Source organism: Rhinolophus sinicus, linkage group LG02 (assembly GCF_036562045.2).
Source record: "Rhinolophus sinicus isolate RSC01 linkage group LG02, ASM3656204v1, whole genome shotgun sequence".
Lineage (NCBI taxonomy): Eukaryota > Metazoa > Chordata > Mammalia > Chiroptera > Rhinolophidae > Rhinolophus > Rhinolophus sinicus.
This window is the reverse complement of record NC_133752.1, coordinates 74,741,991-74,761,841: the sequence shown is the minus strand read 5'-3', so window position 1 is coordinate 74,761,841 and position 19,851 is coordinate 74,741,991. Positions and strand designations below refer to the sequence as shown.

The following is a 19,851-nucleotide window of genomic DNA, read 5'->3' as shown; positions in this document are numbered from 1 at the left end:
TTTATGCAATGGCACAAAAAGTGTCAGGCTCTGTTGAATGACTAGCTGTTCAGTTTTGTTGTAATTATTCATGATTTTATAAGACTAAGCCTCAAAAAAATAGTGCCACAATTAATGAAATGCATAATAACCAACTCTGAATTGGACCAAATAAATTGAGTTTCTTAAAAGGAGAGAGAATGGGACACTTCCAGTAAGAACCGTGTGGTCAAGTATATTCCTTTTGGGAAACAGGACTAAATTGCAGGGCATTCTGGCTTCCTAAAGAACTAAACATAAATCTGTCATTAAAAATGAGTATTTATTATTGATTAAAAACTAGTCAAACATTAGTTTTCAGTGCTTTCATTTTAAAACCCATCATTGGTGACTAATGTTACCGCGTGAGTCAGGGAAGATAAGCCGTGTCTCTTCTGTGAGTCTGTGAGTTGTTCATTGATCACTATCGTTGACCCAGATCCATCCTAGAGTAAGTTTGACTTGAAAGTTCTCCCCAAAACATAGCATCTGTTTTGTATTGGCAAACTGAAATAACTGTGGATGTCAAATGCAAGAAGACTATTTCCTTTAGCAAGTAAGTCTTGTTTTTAGAAATGACAGCAAAAAATCTTTAGACTTGAAAGTGTTTTTTCTTCTTGTGACAGAAGAGCTCACGTGTAATCATTGCAATGTCTTCCCCCCAGTGCCCTGCCAGACCGTTTTAGATTACTTGAAGACAGTGCTGCAGCATCACAACCAACTCATGACCCCACAGCCAGCTGACCAGCCAACCGAGGTAGGTCTCTACTATAAAAAGATAGACGTTCCATGTGGGATTTCCTTCAGATGAAGCATCTTAATGGCTTACCCGTATATACCGGAATAGATTGGCTAGCAAAATAACATTTTGGACTCTGTGAGGTTTTGGGGTCTATTACCTGAGTAGACAGACTGTGCCAAAAGATGGTGCATGTATTTAACTCACAAAGATTCAACTGTGTACTCTGAGGGGAATAAAAGAGAAATGGCAGTGAAAATAGTGTGGGCAATTTTTCCACCATTCTTTTGGCACAGAGGGGTCTTTAAATGGGAGCCACCAACCTGCCCTTCACTCAGGCAGAGCCAGTGTTCCAGAATGCCTTTCTCTGGGGCATCTCCCACGCTGAGTGAGATTCTCAAGTGTTTAGATAGGTGTTTTCCATGCATTAGGGCCCCTGAAGACGAGCATTTTCTTCCTCTGGCCCTCAATGGAAGAAACCTTACACCTGTCTCTTCCAACAGGTAGACGTGGTCTGTTTTGATGGTAATGGTATATCTGTTAAAACATGGTACGGTTTTACAGGATTTTCAAGGCTCAGTTTTGAGTGTATGTTATTTTCATGTTACCGTGTTTCCCCAAAAATAAGACCTAACTGGAAAAGAAGCTCTAACATGATTTTTCAGGATGCTTGTAATATAAAAAAACCTCTTTTTTAAAAAACCATATTTTATACTTTTTTTCTTTATTGGGGAATATTGGGAACAGAGTGTTTTTCCAGGGTCCATCAGCTCCAAGTCATCGTCCTTCAATCTAGTTGTGGAGGGCACAGCTCACTGGCCCATGTGGGAATCCAACTGGCAACGCTGTTGCTGAGAGCTCGCGCTCTAACTAAGTGAGCCATCCAGCCTCCCCAAGGATGCTCGTAATAGAAAATAAGCCCTACCGTATTTCCTTGAAAATAAGACCGGGTCTTGTATTAATTTTTGCTCCAAAAGACACATTAGGGCTTATTTTATTTTACAAGCATCCTGAAAAATCATGCTAGTGCTTATTTGCCGGTTAGGTCTTATTTTCAGGGAAACACAGTAGGGACTTTAGAACCTAAATCCAGTGGAAGAAGCAACTGCACTGTACCTTACTGGGGTTATAAATGTCTAGGATTGATAATAATAGATAATGCTTTATTTAAGTAGTTAAATTTTCTTTATTTAAACAGGTGACTTATGCTAGTAATGGTAGGAAATGGACCCTCTGTCATCTTGTGGTCATATATCCATTGGCATTCCCTGTGTCTAGTTAAAATCATCAAAGTTCCATCCCTGTGCTTACCATTTGGTAGATCCAAATACACACTTGTTCCCACCTGACCCCATGCCTGTCTCCTGAAGAAATACAAAAACACACAACTTTCTAGTTCCCTGCACATAAAAAAGGTGGAGGCAATCCACTGCAGATTCAGACTCTCTCATCTTCGGGGGGGCCTGAGACTTATTTGGAAGCTGCCCCCTTTCCCTGTAATTTAGAGTAGGGATTTCAGCATCTGCCCCTTTCCTCCAGCCCTAGCCTATCCCAAAGCCCTACCAGCCTCCCTCTCTCGAATTCAGCAAAAAAGTTAGAGATACCACATTGAATTCAATCTGCTGAGTTCCGCCACACTATTTCAGCCTTTGCATACCCTACAGCCCCATGGGAAGCAGTGCCACTCCCCCTTGGCCAGTGCCAGCTAGTCCATAGCTGTCCTTTCACCCAGCACTGCCCTTCCCCTTCTAGGACTTTGGGTATCAGTTATTTCTCATCTTGTGCACTGATTTCTCTCCTGTTAATGGGTCATTTCTCCTGAGTGCCAAATATACTCAAGTCTTCCCATCCTGAAAGTAAGCCTCCCTTTGATTCTCCCTCGCTCCCTCTCTCAATTATTATCTTTTCTTTCTCCTTCTGTTACCCAAAGCATCCTCTGTCAGCACATTTCCTGCTACACCACAGTACATCACGCTGCTTGAAGGTTAGGCCCAGGTCTCATCCCCATTGGCATCCCCAGTGCCTGTCATTGAAGGCACTTGCCGAATGGTGACCCCGTTTTTTTTAAGTGATTAAACACTTGAAAGACTAGTCTGTCTGTTTTCTCCACCCTCTTAGTTTCCGTTTGCTCCTCCACCCCTGTAATCCGGCTCCACCTCCCCTACTTGTCAGAATGCTCTGTAAGCAGACTCTGCTGGCTTTCCCAGCTGTCAGCCCAGGGGCCGCTTTGCCAGCCCTCACCCTCCTCCATGGTCTACCTTTCTCTTGTCCTTAGTGTCAGGACTCTCCGCTGTGTCAGGACTCTGCTGGTTCCCTATCCTTTTCTTACCAGGATGCTTTAAGAAGTTTTCCACCTACTGTTCTCCACAATTTTATCCTTCATCCCCTTCTCTTGCTTTCCACTGCCTTTCTCTGGTCAGTTCCATTCTTTCTGAACGTCAAGTACATGTAGGTTAACAAGCCCCCAAACTAGAGCTAGACCACCAGTCCCCAGGGTTCAATGCTAGTGTGTCCAACTGCCTGGCCAGCTGTGGAATGTCCGTGTGCCCGTGAACTCACGACACGTCCTCTTAATACCCATTCGTACTCCTCTCTTCTGCAATAAAAGCAGCACCAAGCCCAGGCAGAAACTTCTGAGGCATCACGGACTCTTTCCTCTTCCTCATTTCTGACATCCACTTATTTTACAGGCCTGTGGAATAGCTTCTCCTCTCTCTAGTTCACTCTCTTTTCACCTGGACGATTGCACCAGATTCTGTCTTCTCCATTCTCCCCACTGAAGTTATTTTTCTAAAATACAGATCCAAAATAAATGTCACATGATTCAAATCCTTTGCTCCTTAGAATAGGGTCTACAATTTCTTAACTTCACTTTTCTATTGTGCAGAAAGCACACTTCCTCCAAGAAGCTCTCCCTGATTGTCATACCCACTCTCTGCTCACAGAGCATGTTGTTCATAAGATTCAGAACTTACTTAAAAATCAATGTATACCTGTATCTTCCATTTGGTTCTGAGTATGTGAAGGCATAAAAAGAACACTGTTCATCTTAGTTTTCTCAAAATTGACTCAACAGTAAGTCAGAGTTTAATAACCTGTTGGTGGCTAATTGAAGATCAGAATTCTATAAAAGCATAAAACTAGGGGAAGTACCTCCATTTCCTCTGGATAGGGTTATTACCCTGTAATTACCCATCATCTTCATTATTGCTATATTAGTTTATTGTCATATCAGGCATATGAGCATTTTCTCATTAGTATTAATCACATTTTATTTCTATTAACTATATATGATAAATCTCATCCTCAACAGAGAACATTTTGAGTTATTTTCAGCTGTAAATTACTTTCTTTTTTTCTTTTTTGGGGGGAAAAAAATACCTCCAAATGGTATTTCCACATTGTACGAGGGCTACATTTTATGGAGAACTATGTTTTAGAAAATCCTGTAGAGCTCTTTTGTCTGAGTAGCGTGTTTTTTTTTAAGGGTTTGAGAAAGCTCCTTGGATCATCAGTTCCCTCATCTCAGTTATCTCTTGAAATAGACTGAACTCTGGTTTGAGGGGTGAACTCTTGGATCTGGAGACAGGGTTCCCAGCTCTGCCTTTTGACTTGTGAGAACTTGGGAAAGGATTTAAAACTTGTACAGCATTAAATAATAAAAGAATTGAAAACTAGCTGTACAGTCTCCTTTTCTAAGGCTGACAAGTGTACATACAGGGGCCATAACTGGGAGGATGATTTTAAATCAAGGATGGTGGAAGTCCTCTGTCTTCAGTAGCCCTTTTTAATAGCCCCTTGTCTTTAATGCTCTCCTTAAAGTTCTTTAAATTTGCCAATTTATATGATTGAGAAGCTCTTCAAATGTCCCAGTGCCACAGCGGTTTAAAAAAAAACACACAAAAAAATAACTCTTCATTGTAGCACCATTGTTGAGTGTCTGCTTTGTGCCAGCCATGTAGTGTTTACGGCATCAGTCATTTGATAGATGTGTATGCACCTACTATGTGTCAGGCACTGTTTTCAGCCCTGGGAGTAGGACATTGAATAAAGCAGATGATAACCCCAGTCCTCATGGGACTATGTTCAGGTGGGGAGATTGCTGGACTCCTCACCGCAGACCTACAAACTGGAACTAGTAAGGTTCTTCCACAGAAATATTTTGACACAGTTCACCGTCTGAGGCAGCCAGCCCTGGATCCCACCGTGCCCCAGGCCCCACCGGCCGCCCTGAGGGCCGAGGAGTCAACTAATGAGAACCCGTGGAACCCCTTCCCACCCTGTGCAAGGCAATCAGTGGAATGCTCTCCCTTGCTCTCTGCCTCATCCTCCTCCCAGCCACACCCTCTGTTCCTTATCTTTGTGAAGGGCGCCACCATTTCACCTGGGAATCATCTTGACTCCTCAGTCTCCCACAAACACCCCGACTCACTGAATTGGTTGCCTGACCCCTTGATTCCATATCTTACGCTCGCTTCTCCATCTGCTTGGCCACACACGCGAGTCATCCCTCCATTGCCTGCGTTGAGGGACCCTGTCGGACGTCTGGGCTCCTGCTGACCATGTGATTATCTATAGTACACAGAGCCCGAGGTGGTTTGTGCTCCCAAATACTTGTGTCTTAAACCCTTGATAATTTAGTTCTTTCCATTTACAAACAGGGAACTTGAGTCCAACAAGTTGAAGTAATAACTTGCTCAAGAAACACAATAAATGTGGAATGTAAAGAACTGAATAAGTGAGCAAACTAAACAGATAGTCTGAGAGATACAGAGAAAAAGTGAGGGTTGCTCGATGGGAGGAGGATGGGATGAGGGAGAAGGTGAGGGGATTAGAAAGCACAGTCGGTAACCACAGGATGGCCACTGGGATACAAAAGACAGTTTGGGGAATGTAATCAATAATGTAAAGATTTTGTAGGGTGTCAGATAGACATTTGTCTTGTTAGGGAGACCACCTCAGGGATGATGTAGATGCCTGATCACTGCACTGTACACCTGAAGCTGAAGCTGAACAATAATGAATGTCAACTATAATTTTATATATATAGTCACAGGATATGAAGCACATTGTAGGGAATAGAGTCAATGGAATTGTCACAGCTATATACGATGTCAGAGGGGTAATCTATTGGGGGAGGGAGGTTATCACTGTGAGGGGTGAAATGTCTATTACATTGTTTTGTACACCTGAAACTAATTTAAAAAGAAAGAAAGAAACACAACAAATAAGACTCAGAACCAAGATTCAGTTCAAACCCAAGCTGACTCTAAATTCAGTCACAAGCCATACACCGTTAAAAGGCCTTTCTTAAAGGGTATAATTCGGTGACAGAGTCAGAGCCAAATCTAGCTGCCTCCTTCCTGTTGGCTCCTGTGCCATTTACCCTTCTCAGTGTTTAACTGAACAGAACACTTTTTGAAATAAAACCCTATCAGACCCAAATTTATAACCTGTAGTAAATTTGCAGACTTGTAAAAACTGAATGTGTTTTCCTTTATTTTGTACACCTTAATTACTGGGAAAGGAGTACATTAAAACAGAGATCATGGGTTAATTAATTTGTCCTGGACTGTAGAATTTTATGGACAACCAGAACTAAAGTAATGGTTGTACAGGTGCAATTGACTAAACACAACTTATAAATGTTACAGAAATTCCCATAATTAGTCCCACTGCAGCTATTGAGCCAGGGAATTTTATAGCAGACATAAATTATGAAGGTGAAAAGGTAAGAAAAATTTTCAGTTGACATAGTGGCATTTGAAGAAGCTATAATTTGAAGAAACCTGTTTTGCATTATCATTAATGATTTCTTTTGAGTTTTCGCAATTCTCCCTTTTTTAAATTTACTTTTTAATGTTGTTTCCACTGTAATGTGATCAATGGCTATCAGATGTTAGGTGCGTAAACACAAATTATACCTTAAGGAAAACAGACCACCAGCGTCGTTTCTCAGAGTACTTAACTGCCAAGCAAAGGGTGCAGAGACCTTTTGATCACACTCTTCAAAGTCATTTCTACATATTTTAATAGATTGAAAAAGAAAGTTCCGGGTTATACTTAAATATTGTTCCCTGTCATTGGATCTTGACACCTTTTAACCTACCTGTTAAAATGCAAGTTATAAATAGCTCCTCTTTCAAAGGTGTTCATTATACCTCATTGGCTCTTGTTACAGAAAATGCAAATGTAATTTGAACCGGGCCCATTCTGAGTGTGAGCAATTACTTGTGCTCTTCAATACTTGGTTTATTGTCAGCATCAGCCACTTGGTTAGAAAGCATGCTAGCCTTTGAAATGGAGATGGCCTCTGCGGCCGGCTGGCTGGCTGGCTGGCTGGCTGGCTGGCTGGCTGGCTGGCTGGCTGGCTGGCTGGCTGGCTAAGTAGGTAATGAGAAAATATTTCACTTTTCCAGGGAAGCAAGCAGCTGTTGAACAACTATCCTGTCTACATAACGAGCAAACAGTGGGACGAGGCTGTAAACTCTTCAAAGAAAGATGGGCGACGGCTCCTTCGATACCTCATCAGATTTGTTTTCACAACCGATGAGCTTAAGTACTCATGCGGCCTTGGGAAAAGGAAAAGGTCAGTGCAGTCAGGAGAGACAGGTCCTGAAAGACGCCCTCTGGATCCAGTTAAAGTAACATGCCTCCGAGGTACTGCATCCTTCCGCTCAGTGTCACCATCTGTGATCTCATTTCACCGCATTGGCTGTGGCTCCCCCGTGCAAGTGTTCAGCCTTTACTGTATTTGGGGTTTTTGTCCACTGAGACCGTGTAGGGTTCAGGTGGCCCATCTATTTGGGATCATGAAGTTCTTTAGAAAAATCTCCCTTTGCTTTTTAGCCTTGGTGTTGTCACTGAATGGCACACATAAGCATTGCATAGCATCTCATGTTTCACGCTTCAAATCCAGTTTTTCTTTGCTGCCAGGGAAGGCCACCTCCAGCAAAACTGGAGCGTTGGGAAATGCACAGAGGAAGGAAAGATGTTGTATGTTTTTTAAATTAGTAAAATGATACAGCCCATTTCCATGTGCAGCCTGTGGCCCACCCCCTCCCCCATTTCACCTAGCTGCCTTCTGAGGAGTACTTGCCCCTAATTCCTTAAATTTCTTTAGAGTTAATTTTCCTTAGTATCTGGAGTATTCTTTGCCCCGTCAACCTTCCTTCAATTTTTATTTTTAAAAAAGGGCTTTTGTATTAAAAATACTGCTTAGATAATACCATTCCATCAGTATTAACAGCTGACTGTGTTGCAGCTGATCCACACTTGGTATACTAGGCAGAGGGTGAGGGGGAAGAATCAAGAGGTCCGCAGTTAATTGAACAGGTGCAAGTAAACACAGACATAAACAAGTAGAAACATTACAGTGCCAACAAACACCGCTCACACCTGAAAAATTCATGTCAAAAAGCTCAAATATTAACCTATATAATTCGGTAGTAATTTTATTGTTTGGAAAGACCTAGTAATGATTTGCTCTGGACAGGGATGAAAATATTTCCCGGCAAGGAAGTAACAGTGAGAAACATGATCACCGATCAGGCCTTGGTTATCGGATGGGACACTCACTCCTGCACTCCCCCTGGGCTACCGAAGGCACATGCGTAGTATTTGTTAGCAGCCGAGACTCCCAGGCCCACCCTGAGCTTCTGATTCAGCAGGTCTGGGGCAGGGACGGGGAGACATGCATTGCTGCACCTCACAACCACCCAGGTGACCCTGACGCAGGTGGCCCATATGTCGGAAAACCACCTGGAACAAAACACCAGTACTAACTAGTCCCAGGGGCTCCAGAGCCCCCCCTGTTGGCCAGTCCGAAAATTTTCACTTACTCAGAGTGACTGGGTGTGATGGAAAATTCCAAGATCTGTCTGAGTCACCTAGTGATAGGGTTCCTTATTTTCCATCATCATCAGAGCTGACAGAGTTATTCACCAAGAGTGACAAGAGGCAGTGGTGAGTTTGGGGAATCCCCTGAAAGGACTCTCAGGGTGCCCTGGAAGTTGCCCTCAGGCTTCTAAGGGGATCAGGATGATGGGCCTCAGTGGTATCCCTTTCCAGAAATTTTTACTAAACATTTTACATGTTACGTAGCAAGTCGGTAAAACTGAGGGGTTAACATGCGTCCCAGAGCAGCAGTGCTGCCGCCCTGAGAATGCTGCCAGAGCCCCTGCCACTGATGCAATCCAGGCGCCTCACCAGGATCTGCGTTCTCCAGCTCATGCCTCTTTGGGTTCCACCCAACCCTGGGTGAAGACTACATAGGCGAGAAATGGGGATTGGCTGTGTCCAGGGGAGCTGGCTAGAGCGTTTGCAGGTCTGTCCCAAAGGCTGAAATCCTGGGGCTTTCCTGGGACCTACATGGGATTCCCTCCCTAAAGGTTTAGGCCTGGCGACTCCTGGGTTAGACGTTCTCATTGTGCTGAGCAAGATTACAGCGGCCAGGGAAGCGTCAGACCGTGGGACACTTTAGTGGTGGAAAGCAGGGGCTTCTGGGAAGGAAATCAAATCTGAAGGTGGTTTAACCTTAGAGGGAAGAAGGCCTGTGAAGATGCTTCATATTTGTGTAACAGAATGAGCTCTGCTTTGGGCTTTTAATAGTCTGCCACGGTGTTAGGGACCTTCCTGTCACTGCACTGGGCACTGCTGAGGCAGTGGGGGTGGGAGGTGTCACAGAGCCGCACATTCTCAGAGTGGCAGGGTTGCAGCGTCCTCATCCATTAGCTTTTATTTCCTCTCGCTGATCCCATGAGTCTTTCCTCTCCTTGTGTTCATATGAGAGTTGGGGATCTGAACAGAGATAGGGGAACTTCTTAAACAGTCACTGAATACTTAGTGAATACAGTAGGAACTGGAAGAGGACAGAAGAGGAATAGAAAACAGAATCCCTGGCTTCTGTAGCTGACAGTCTGGCTGGAGATGATTGGAGGACAACCGAATAGCTGCAACCACAGGGAGAATAACAGAAAGTGGACTCAATATTTGAGCCATTGAGGTCTCGGAATATGTCTCTTCTCTCTGCCCAGCATGGTAATGACCGTGACCAAGGTCTGAGGATTATCCTCCCGTGTGTCCCAGGCCTGCACCCCAGAATAAGCCGTCTGGTTCCTGGCAGTTTTGCAGGTTGAGGAGGTGACGAGCACAATTCTTTCCCCCAAGGAAGGCCACTAGCGCGGGGACTGAGGTGAGGCAAGTGAGTCTCTCACGACAGGCACAAAATGGAAAGGGGTGCCTACTGACTCCGTGCTTCTCTGCTGAGCTAAATTCTCCTGCGATGGGGACATTTCAGTTCCTGAGATTTTTCTGGTCCAGGGACTTAAAAGCATTAGCTTCTCGTAAGGGTAGGTAGAGCCAGAATTTTACAAGAAGTTTCAGACAAATCCAGTCCTGTCATCAGCACTATTAATGATTGTGTCAGACAGAGAGCGCTGCTAGAGAGGAAATGGTGTGTAAATGGCAGTCATTCTGAACTTGCTATCAGCTGTGCACAAAAAACGCGGTTTGACTTAGAACGTTTCCCAAAACGCTCACTTCATTTTACAACTCTTCATATGAAAATAGCTACATAACAATTATGTATGTGCCCTAACCCCCTAAGAAAACAGAGAAAGGGGAAATACGGGCTCAATCCAAAGGAGGCGCAGTTTGTTTCATTGGAGTCTTAGTTACTTTTTGTATATTCACTCTTCCAGGTATGCTAATTGCTTTCTGGTGAAATTAAATATGTACAGGAAATCTCATTTTAAAAATATTTGTCAGTGCATGTATAGACACCAGAAATAGAGATACAAGTGTAGCCTAGCATATAACATTTTAAGAATGTGGAAATCTCTTCTGAACTAAACTTTAGGAAGTTTCTTACTCATTGAGAGTTTATTTTATTGCCCTTCACCTACCAGCCAGTAGCTGGTTGAGGAATACCATGCAAATGACACTTTCTCTGCTTCCGGAGACCGTTAATGTTCTAAAAATGGGAGGCGGTAACAACAGGGGTTTTGAAATGTACTCTGTAACTTTCACCAAGCATGGCGCCTACCATGTCTTACAAATCAAGTGTACCTTTCGTTTCAGTAGCAAATGTTGCTCTCACTTGCGTGACTTTTACTTTTGCACGTGAGTAGAAAATGTATATGGAGTAAGTTGGGTCTAATGAGTGACATCATCATGGCATTGCATTGGATTTCCCATAAAGCTTTTCTTACAGAGCTTCTGTTCAAGTTTAAGCAGCCTCTCCTATCCCCTGCTGCAAAAACCAGCTGTTTTTTCTCTCTTTCTTTTTTTATTGTTGTATGTATTCCCACAGAATTCATTAGGATGCACTGTACCTCCAACCCCGACTGGTGGATGCCCTCAGAGGAACAAATCAACAAAGTGTTCAGCGATGCCGTGGGACATGCCCGGCAGGGGCGAGCGGTGGGAACTTTCCTGCACAATGGCGGCTCGTTTTATGAAGGGATCGATCACCAGGCTTCCCAGGATGAAGTCTTCAGTAAGAATTCCCAGGATGGGTCTGGGGAGTAGTGGACAGAATCTTTCCACTATAGCAGCCGGTCCTCTCAAGAGTTCCAATTGTGAATGTCCTGTTACCATCACTTTAGAGTCCAAAGCATGTCATTCTGTCAGACTTTACACATCGGAAACCTTAACCTACTGCCACAGTTCCCAAATAGAAATCCATTTCAGGGCTGTTTGGGGCATCTGTGAAGCCTACAACAGATTTTCAGAATATTATAAAAAGAAGAAACTACCATTGACTTTAAATGATTACTAGCTAGACAGTGAGGGTGAAAAAAATATATAGGTGAGCTGGTCACCTGTCTGAAATCTTCAGGTAAGCTAGTCTGCTTCCTGAGCAGAGCTGGTCCCCACAGAAGATGGGGTTAGTGTTCCTGGCCATGGCAAAGGTGGAGACGTGGAATTATTTAAAGGGACAAGGAACAAGCGTTCTCTTAATTCAAATAAGTTGTCTTTATGTTTTCCAAAGACTTGAATTCATACTTCTCAGCAAAGACATAGGATAGGTGATGTCATACGAGTATGCTGTGTATCCGTTGACAGAGCCTATTATTAAATAGAAACTAGGGAATAGAGGCCACCTCTAGACAGTAATTAATTAGAAGTCACCTGTTTTTCTCAGTTATTTTTTACCAAAAAAAAAAAAAAATCCTACCTTATTGATCAGGAAGGCACACTATGTGATCTGTGGAGTTTACAAACAGTAATAGTTTTCTTTATGTCAGTCAAGAAACATCCAAAGATCCAAAACCATTTTCAAATGCTTGCTTTTCTAGATTCTTAGATCCACAATTCCCACAACCTTCAATCAGACTTGTTGACACAGTGCCAAAGTGATGGGTTGAACAATGAGAATTTCAGTTAGTTTTTTGGTGCACTGAAGACCAAACAAGCAGTGTGACTGATGGCATTCACTGAATTGGCCAGATGTTCTGGAAGTGTGTACACATAGCTTCAAGGCCATTTTGACAACTATGCAATGGGCTTGTCTGTTTCTCTGAAATTTCTCTGAAATTTGAGGGCCTTCCTGTGCTGAGTTGATCTTTAGAATTTGCATAAACCGTATGTTTCTCGTTGTCACTGATGAAAATGTTTCATCCCAACTGTTGTGTGCCTCCTTCCCCCTACGCTCCCCTGAACTGCAAGCTCTGGCTAAGTTCACACTGGATCACTCCTACCCACTTTCCCCGCTTTAATGTGAGTTCCATATGTGAAATTAGTAGTGTCTTTGGAAACAGTTCTTATCAACAAATGCTGTAGCGATGGTAGAATCTACTTCTGAGGGCTTCGGGTTTGGATGTCAGGAGAAGCGTCATTTATGAGACCAGTCCAGATTACTGCATTCTTTGGAAGCAAAGGGCTCCATGGGAAGCATTTATTGAAGGCTATAATGTCATCTGTAGACGTAACTAAGGATTTTGGAAATTGGTTGGAAATTCATTTAAAGTTTATGAGCATCCATTTATAAGCAGGGTTTTTTCTGCCATTTTTAATTACCCTTTACATTCAATAATTAGCAGCAATTATATGTACACCCCTAGAAATAGGTCCTTCTTTCGTTTTTGTAATGATTATTAGTTGAACCATTGAAAAATTTAATGTTTATAGAGATGGTCATTTGTCAGATCTGTTAATTGGTGTGGGGAGAACAAATATTTCAATCCCGTTTTGGGCAAGTTATCTAAAATTTGGAGGTAAAAGAAATAAAGGCAAATGTTGTTTATGGGATATTGCTTACAGGTATGTGATATTGCGCATGGGAACCGGGCAACTAATCTTTGGCTAGCCGAGGAAGAGAAAAGCTACTTCTTGAAGACTTTAGAGGTCTAGGAAGTCAATATCTAACAAGGTTCTTGGTGACGTTAAATCTTGGCCAGAAGGAAAATACCATAATCTCATCTATCATCTTTTTTTTTTTTTTTTTTTTTTTTGCATTGGACTTCAGTTATCCTTACTGCTGACTGAGCACGTGTCCTTTTTTGATCAGTAGCAGCAGTATTTGACCACTGCTTTAAAAAGCAAAAAACTTGCAACTCAAAACATTTTCCTGGAAGCTTGAGAATACCACACATCTTCACATGTAAGCATCACCGGGTCTGCTTCGTCTTGTTGTGCTCAGACCACGTGGTTGCATACTAACGTTCTCCAAAGGCACACCTGGTCGCCTCTCACATTCCCCTCCCCACCACTTTCCGGGTGAAGTATTTCTCTACCAGCTGTTTTCCAGTATTTCACAAATTGCAATACGCTGGAACTGCTTACTACACGTTGGCCCATAAAGATGAGTGACTTAGTGTCACACAGCCAGTTCCAATGCCTCTCCTAGATCTAGGACGTACGACCCCCTGACCCCGGTCCAGTGTTCGTGAACTCTTCACTGTGTAGCCATGTTCCTTTAGCCGAGCCCACCGCCCGACGCAGGCGCTTTGCACAGGATCTGCTTAGGTTTTCTGCTGTCTGCTCTCCGCAGTTCGTGTCCCATGCCGCCATAGGGGCTTCACCTGTAAGGCTGGGTGTTACCTGGTTCGTGGTGGGTGCCTGCACAGTCACCTGAGTTTTTAAATCAGGGCTTACAAAGATTGTTCACTGATTTTTTTATTTTTTTATTTTTTATTTTTTTTTTTTTTGGTAAAACTACATAGTACAGCCTTTGTGTAGCAAGGTTAAAAGCTCACAACTAAGGAGATTGAATGTTGTCACTCCTCTGTCAGCCTTTCAGTTGATCTCTTTGGAGACCTGAAGAGGTAGCTTATTTTCTTGATTTAAGTTTCTCCATCTTTTTCTGCAATTGGACAAATTGCTGTCATGACAAAAAACTTAGACTCGTGTCAGCTCTTAGGATCTTCCTTTAGCCATTTGAGCATTAGTGTAAGATAGATTGAATTAAAACAGCTCAGGATGCAGTTGTGCTCCACTTCATTGGTGAAAGAAGGAGGTCGCAGGTCTGGCCTGACACCAAAGACTAAACCTGACTTTTTTGTCAGTGACTGGGTGTGGCCAGCATCCCAGCTCCCAGAAGAGCCCATGCCTACAGCAGTGAGGTGCCTGATGGATCCCAAATTAGAATCTCACCACAGAGAGCAGACCTGCTTTCACAGTGAACTGAAGCTCCAACCACAGTCCCACGGGGCTCAGGATAACCCTTCAGTGATCTGTACTGTGGAGGGGAGCTCTGTCCTGCGAGTGGGTACTGAAATCACATTCAGAATCTATGGTTAACCTCAGTGTCAAGTACTTTGGGGAAAAAACTAAACATTACGGTTTGTACCATCCGGTTTTACTTGAAAATATTTCATCCAACCCTTAACCCAGGCATTACTCTTGTTCCTCATTTTCATCATAGCGTTTAGGTTCTTGTCACCATTTGTATTTCATAAGGCTTCACAAGGAATGTAGAGGATATTAGAGCATCTGTAGAAAATTGTTACCATCTCTTTGGTAGGGGAATTGAGAGATGTGTGTAGCTACTTCACAGCGATAGAGCGGGTGGATGATTTTATATTCTGGATCTTTCTTAGCCCTTCATTAGTCATAAACACATTGAGCTAAGAGACAGCTTCATTAGGATTACAGGGAGATAAAATTTATTACACTCTGTTATTTGATCTAGCTACTCCCTGTGTCAGAGAATGGTTTTTCCAGTTCACTGATTATTCTTGTAATATCAGATGTTTTTCCAAGTCTAGACAATGATCCAGACTTGGGGATCTTCAGCATCATGATTTCTACATTTTCCTGCCACCTTCAATGGCTTTTCCTCCCTTCTGTTGCTGTCAGAAAAACGGATGGAGCGTCATAGAAGGTTAAACATGCACTGTTTTCAGAAAACCACACATGACATTGCCCTCATCTGGAGTCTGTCATTCATTCTGTACTCTAGAACCTTAACCTAATACCCGCTGACTACCTCCTTAGTTTTTTCTTAGATTTCAGTTATTTTTAAAAATCTCTCTTAGATAACTTCAGTTTTTAGAAAAGATTTAAGTCTAACTTCTCTCATTCGGTGCTATGTTATTTCACAGTACAGAGCTGTGTAATTTTTGACAGCTCTTATATACAAATTTTTAGAAATGTAATAGAAAACGATTTTGCACATATGGTGCAAGTCTTGCTGATGTGTGTGGCGACATTACCAAACCTGCTTGGCAAAACATGTCACACAGAACGCTTGAGTCAGAGCTCAAACATAAATGTGTCTAAACAGCAGTATGTCTCATTATGATATATTTTTGTAAACATAGTGATGGCTTCTTTCACTGGTGTAAGTACTGGATAAAAATAACCACTTCACTTGGAATGATACAGGAAAATGTCACCCAGTTGATGGCCCTCTGTAAATTTACTTGCATTTCCAGCCAATGGCATTGCTTCTTCTGTTTGTGTTGCTTTTTAGATGAGAGTGAAGAATTGATACCAGACAACATGGAGTGCAAAAATAATAACCCATTAGTATTTGCCTCCTAATATGTAAAATTCAAAACTGGAACTGATACATTTACACATTGGAGACGACTTCACCCTCCACAGTATATTCAATTGCAAGAAACATTGAGAGGACTGTACTTTGCTCATCTAATGACCAGCTTAGCTTGGCTATTGAAAGCACTAAATTACCAAATTTTGTGGTAAAATTGACCAGATTGATTTTCCTCATGACCATCCATAGCTGACTAGGTGTTCATTGAATCAAAATTCCCCAGGTTGTAATAAAAGTACATCTGCTAATGAGACTCATTCAAGAACCACTTCATTCTCAATAATGGCACCAATACCAGTAGGCACATGGGCCTTAGCCATGTTGGAAAACTAGGCCCATCCAAAACCACTAACAGCAACAAGAGTAGTAACTATAGCTAATACTCATTGAGTTCTTGTCTGCCAGGTACTTTGCTAAGCACTTTACAACCACCCTCTGAGGCTGTTACTGTTGTTATTCCCATTTTATAGATAAGACTGCTGCCCAAGGTCCGCAGCTAATGAAAGGATCGATTTGGGCTCAGCAGGCAGAATGACTAGTTGAGTTTTCCCCAGTAGTCAAAGCAAAGTTCTCAAAGCCCGTCAACACTTTGGAATGGATTTGTTTTCTTTATGCCTTTAAGAGAAAGTTGCTATTTGTGTTACTAAAAACCACCTTTAAAGTATGTTGACACTTAAGTAGGAGCATATAAATCATATCCTCTGGGAACTGCCAAGGTTTCTGCATAAGATTTGACTTATGTAAGATCCCATGATGAAGAGTAGAAAAAAATTTTAAAAGCAGTGAATATATTAAAATCACATATTCAGATTTTTTCCCAGTACAAACACGCAGGGATATAAAAGCAAAAATTAGAACTGAGTGAATTGATATATTTTTGGAACTCCTAGATATCAGAAGTGGCACTGGGCATCAGTTAGCCAATGTTCCATTCACTTTTAACATTCGTTGTACTTGTAGCCTTAGAATTGATGAGTCAGATGTGGAAGAGAGGGTTTTACTTTATGATGTCACTGTGAGAACTGTTGTGAAGATTTTGTAGGAAAATACAGTAATCTGTTGATTCTTCCCTGTAGTGGCTTTAACACCTCTGGCTGTGTTTAAGTTCAAGAACATGCCGCGTCCTTGAGGGCCTAGCTTGTGCTTCTTGGGAACAGGGCATGCCAGACCTAGAGATGGGTCCTGAAACTTTCAAGGTCACTGGTCCAGCCTGACCCTGCCCAATTTAAGCATTGCCTTTATGTCTCTTCTCTCTGGAACTTCATGTAGCAGCCTAACACTGGGGCCAACTTGCCTTTACTCTATTTTCTATGATGAACACTTGTGGAGAAACTGTGACAAATCCATTGATCCTAATATTTTTATTGTTGGAGTCTTGTTGATTCTCTATGAATAATTTCTATTTGATTGTACTGTGTAGAGTTAATACCCACTAGGGATATGTTAATAAAACTATAAATGCATAGTGTAATATAGAATAGCAAGATTTTTTTGTGAACAATTTATATAGAAGAGTAAGTTGTTTTTTAAGTGTTAGGCACATTTCTTTTAGGAACTTAAAATGTTATAAGAGTTTTTTAAACATTCAATATTTTTAATTATAAGAAACATTTGTTACTAGAGCCAATTATTTCAGGTGTTCTAATTGGAGTATTGATTTTATTACCTCATATACCTCTAGAATGCCACATGTTCTGTTGGAGATAAAAATTGCACAATAAATGTCAAGTCTCTGTTAAGTGTTTTAACTTTTTGCATCTTTCTCCAATTCTTTGAAGGTGATTTTCTGGGTTTGTTTGGGGTTTTTTTTACATTTTTCTCCCTGATACTAAGGCTTTTGCTGGTCTCTGAATGCCAAGAAAATGTTACATGCTTAATACCCAAATGAAAGATAGTTATGTCAGGGAACTGGCCAAAAATCGTCGAAAAAATTCATTTGATTTAGTGAATGAAAGGGACAACCAATGCTAATCCAGGAGTGACATGTAATCCAAGATTTCCATCCAGAATTTTGTACATTCACACTTTAAACACACATGCTTCCTACTCACAGTAGCGTTCTAATATGGAGGGGGGAGACCCTACAGCTGCTACTCATGACCTTTAACAATAAACAAATGTTGGTTGTTTATGGGTTTTCAGCAGTGATCTGAGTACAAAAGCAAAGTAGCTATGGCTGAATAAGGGAGTGTGGTTGTGGCTTCTCACTTTCAGTTATTGCATAAAATGTAAGTGACATATCAACTCCTATTGAACAGCGAAATTGAAAAAAGTATTTCATAAATCAGACTAAGTAAAAACTAAGGTAAAACACATAGTTTCATCTTAGGAAAAATATAAAGATGTTTTATTTTTGCACTAGAAGATGCAATGTTTTAACTGGTAGTTTTGGATGAAAGAGCAAGAATTTAGTCCAAATAATATGGCTTCGAATTGGGATCTCAATTAAAGTTAAATTAAAATTATTTTGTTATTCTTAAACAGTAAAAGGGGATTATTAAGTGACTTGGCTCTTTTAATATTTTGTAGCAGGACACACAAGGTAAAACTACAAGTCAAAAAAGTATTAGGAACAAATTCTGCAAGGTTGCAGGATACAGGATCAATATACAGAAATCAATTGTATTTCTGTACACTAGCAATAAACAATCTGAAAATGAAACTAAAACAATTTCATTTTCAATAATATCAGAAAGAATAAAATACTCAGGGATAAATTTAACAAAATAAGTGCCAGACTTATGCACTGTGAAAACTGCAACACATCATTGGAAGTATTTTCAAAAGATCTAAAAATAATGGCAGGACCTCCCATGATAATGGAATGGGAGAATTAATATTGTCAAGGTGGTAATACTCCCCAACTTGATCTACAGGTTTATTGCAGTTCCTATCCAAATCTCAGCTGACTTCTCTGTAGAAATTGGCAAGTTGATCCTAAAATGGGGGTGGCCAGTTAGGTCAGTTGGTTAGAACGTAGTGCTCCTAACAACAAGGTTACCAGCTGGATCCCCACATAGGCCAGTGTGAGCTGTGCCCTCCACAACTAGATTGGAACAACATTCAAATTTTAAAAAGCTTTAAAGAAAATTCATATGGAAATGCAAGGAACTCAGATGGTCGACAAAAATAAATCCTTAACATTTGTGGTCAGTTGATTTTTAACAAGGGTGCCAAGACAACTCAATGGACAAAGAATAGTCTTTTCACCAAATGTTACTGGGACAACAGACCAAAAGAATGAAGGCGGTCCCCTACCTCACACCATATGCAAAAAATAACTCAAAATAGACCCTAAATGGTAGAGCTAAAATTATAAAACTCCTAGAAAAAGACATGAGAATACATCATGATCTTGCCGTAGACAATGATTTCTTCACGAAGATACCTAAAAGCACAAGCAACAAAAGAAAACAATAGGTAAATTAGACTTCAAAATGAAAACCTTATGTGCTTCAAAGAACACCATGAAGAACAAAAAACAGAATGGGAGAAAATACTTGGAAATCATATCTGATGAGAGACTTAAAGCCAGCATATAGAGATCTCTTAAAGTTGACAATAAAAACAAATAGTCCAATTAAAAGTGGGTAAGGGGTCTGAATATACGTTCTCCAAGGAAGATCCAAAAATGGCCAATAAGCACAGAAAATATGCTCAACATCACTAGGCATTAGGGAAATGCAAATCAAACTACAATAAGACACCACTTCACTAGGATGGCTAAAATGAAAAAGACACTACCAAATGTTGGCTAGAACCTGGAGAGATTGAAACCTTCATACATTGCTGGTAGGAATGTAAAATAGTGCAGTCACTTTGAAAAACAATTTGGCAGTTCCTTGCAATGCTAAATATAGAGTTATCATTTGACCCAGCAATTCCACTCGTAAGTATAGACCCAAGAAAATTGAAAACATGTCTACACAAAAATGTGCACAAATGTTTATAGGAACATTATTTATAATACTCAAAAAAGTGGAACTAATCCAGATGTCCATTAGTTGATGAACAGATAAAATGTATATCCACACAACGGAATATTATTCAGCCATAAAAAAGAATGAAATACTGATACATACTACATTGAGGG

The 19,851-nt window shown here is 41.2% G+C and overlaps 1 protein-coding gene across 4 annotated transcripts in view; it reads left to right on the top strand.

The window, feature by feature from the left end:
- BEND4 (BEN domain containing 4) overlaps positions 1 to 19,851 on the top strand; it is a 47,123-nt gene that overhangs the window by 18,056 nt on the left and 9,216 nt on the right. Inside the window, exons 4-6 of one of the 4 annotated variants that reach the window (XM_074324620.1) lie at positions 684 to 775; positions 7,177 to 7,417; positions 11,070 to 11,255. In XM_074324620.1, coding sequence (XP_074180721.1) covers positions 684 to 775; positions 7,177 to 7,417; positions 11,070 to 11,255 — 519 coding nt within the window. The other 3 variants (XM_019754158.2, XM_019754159.2, XM_019754157.2) reach the window with 3 other exon arrangements.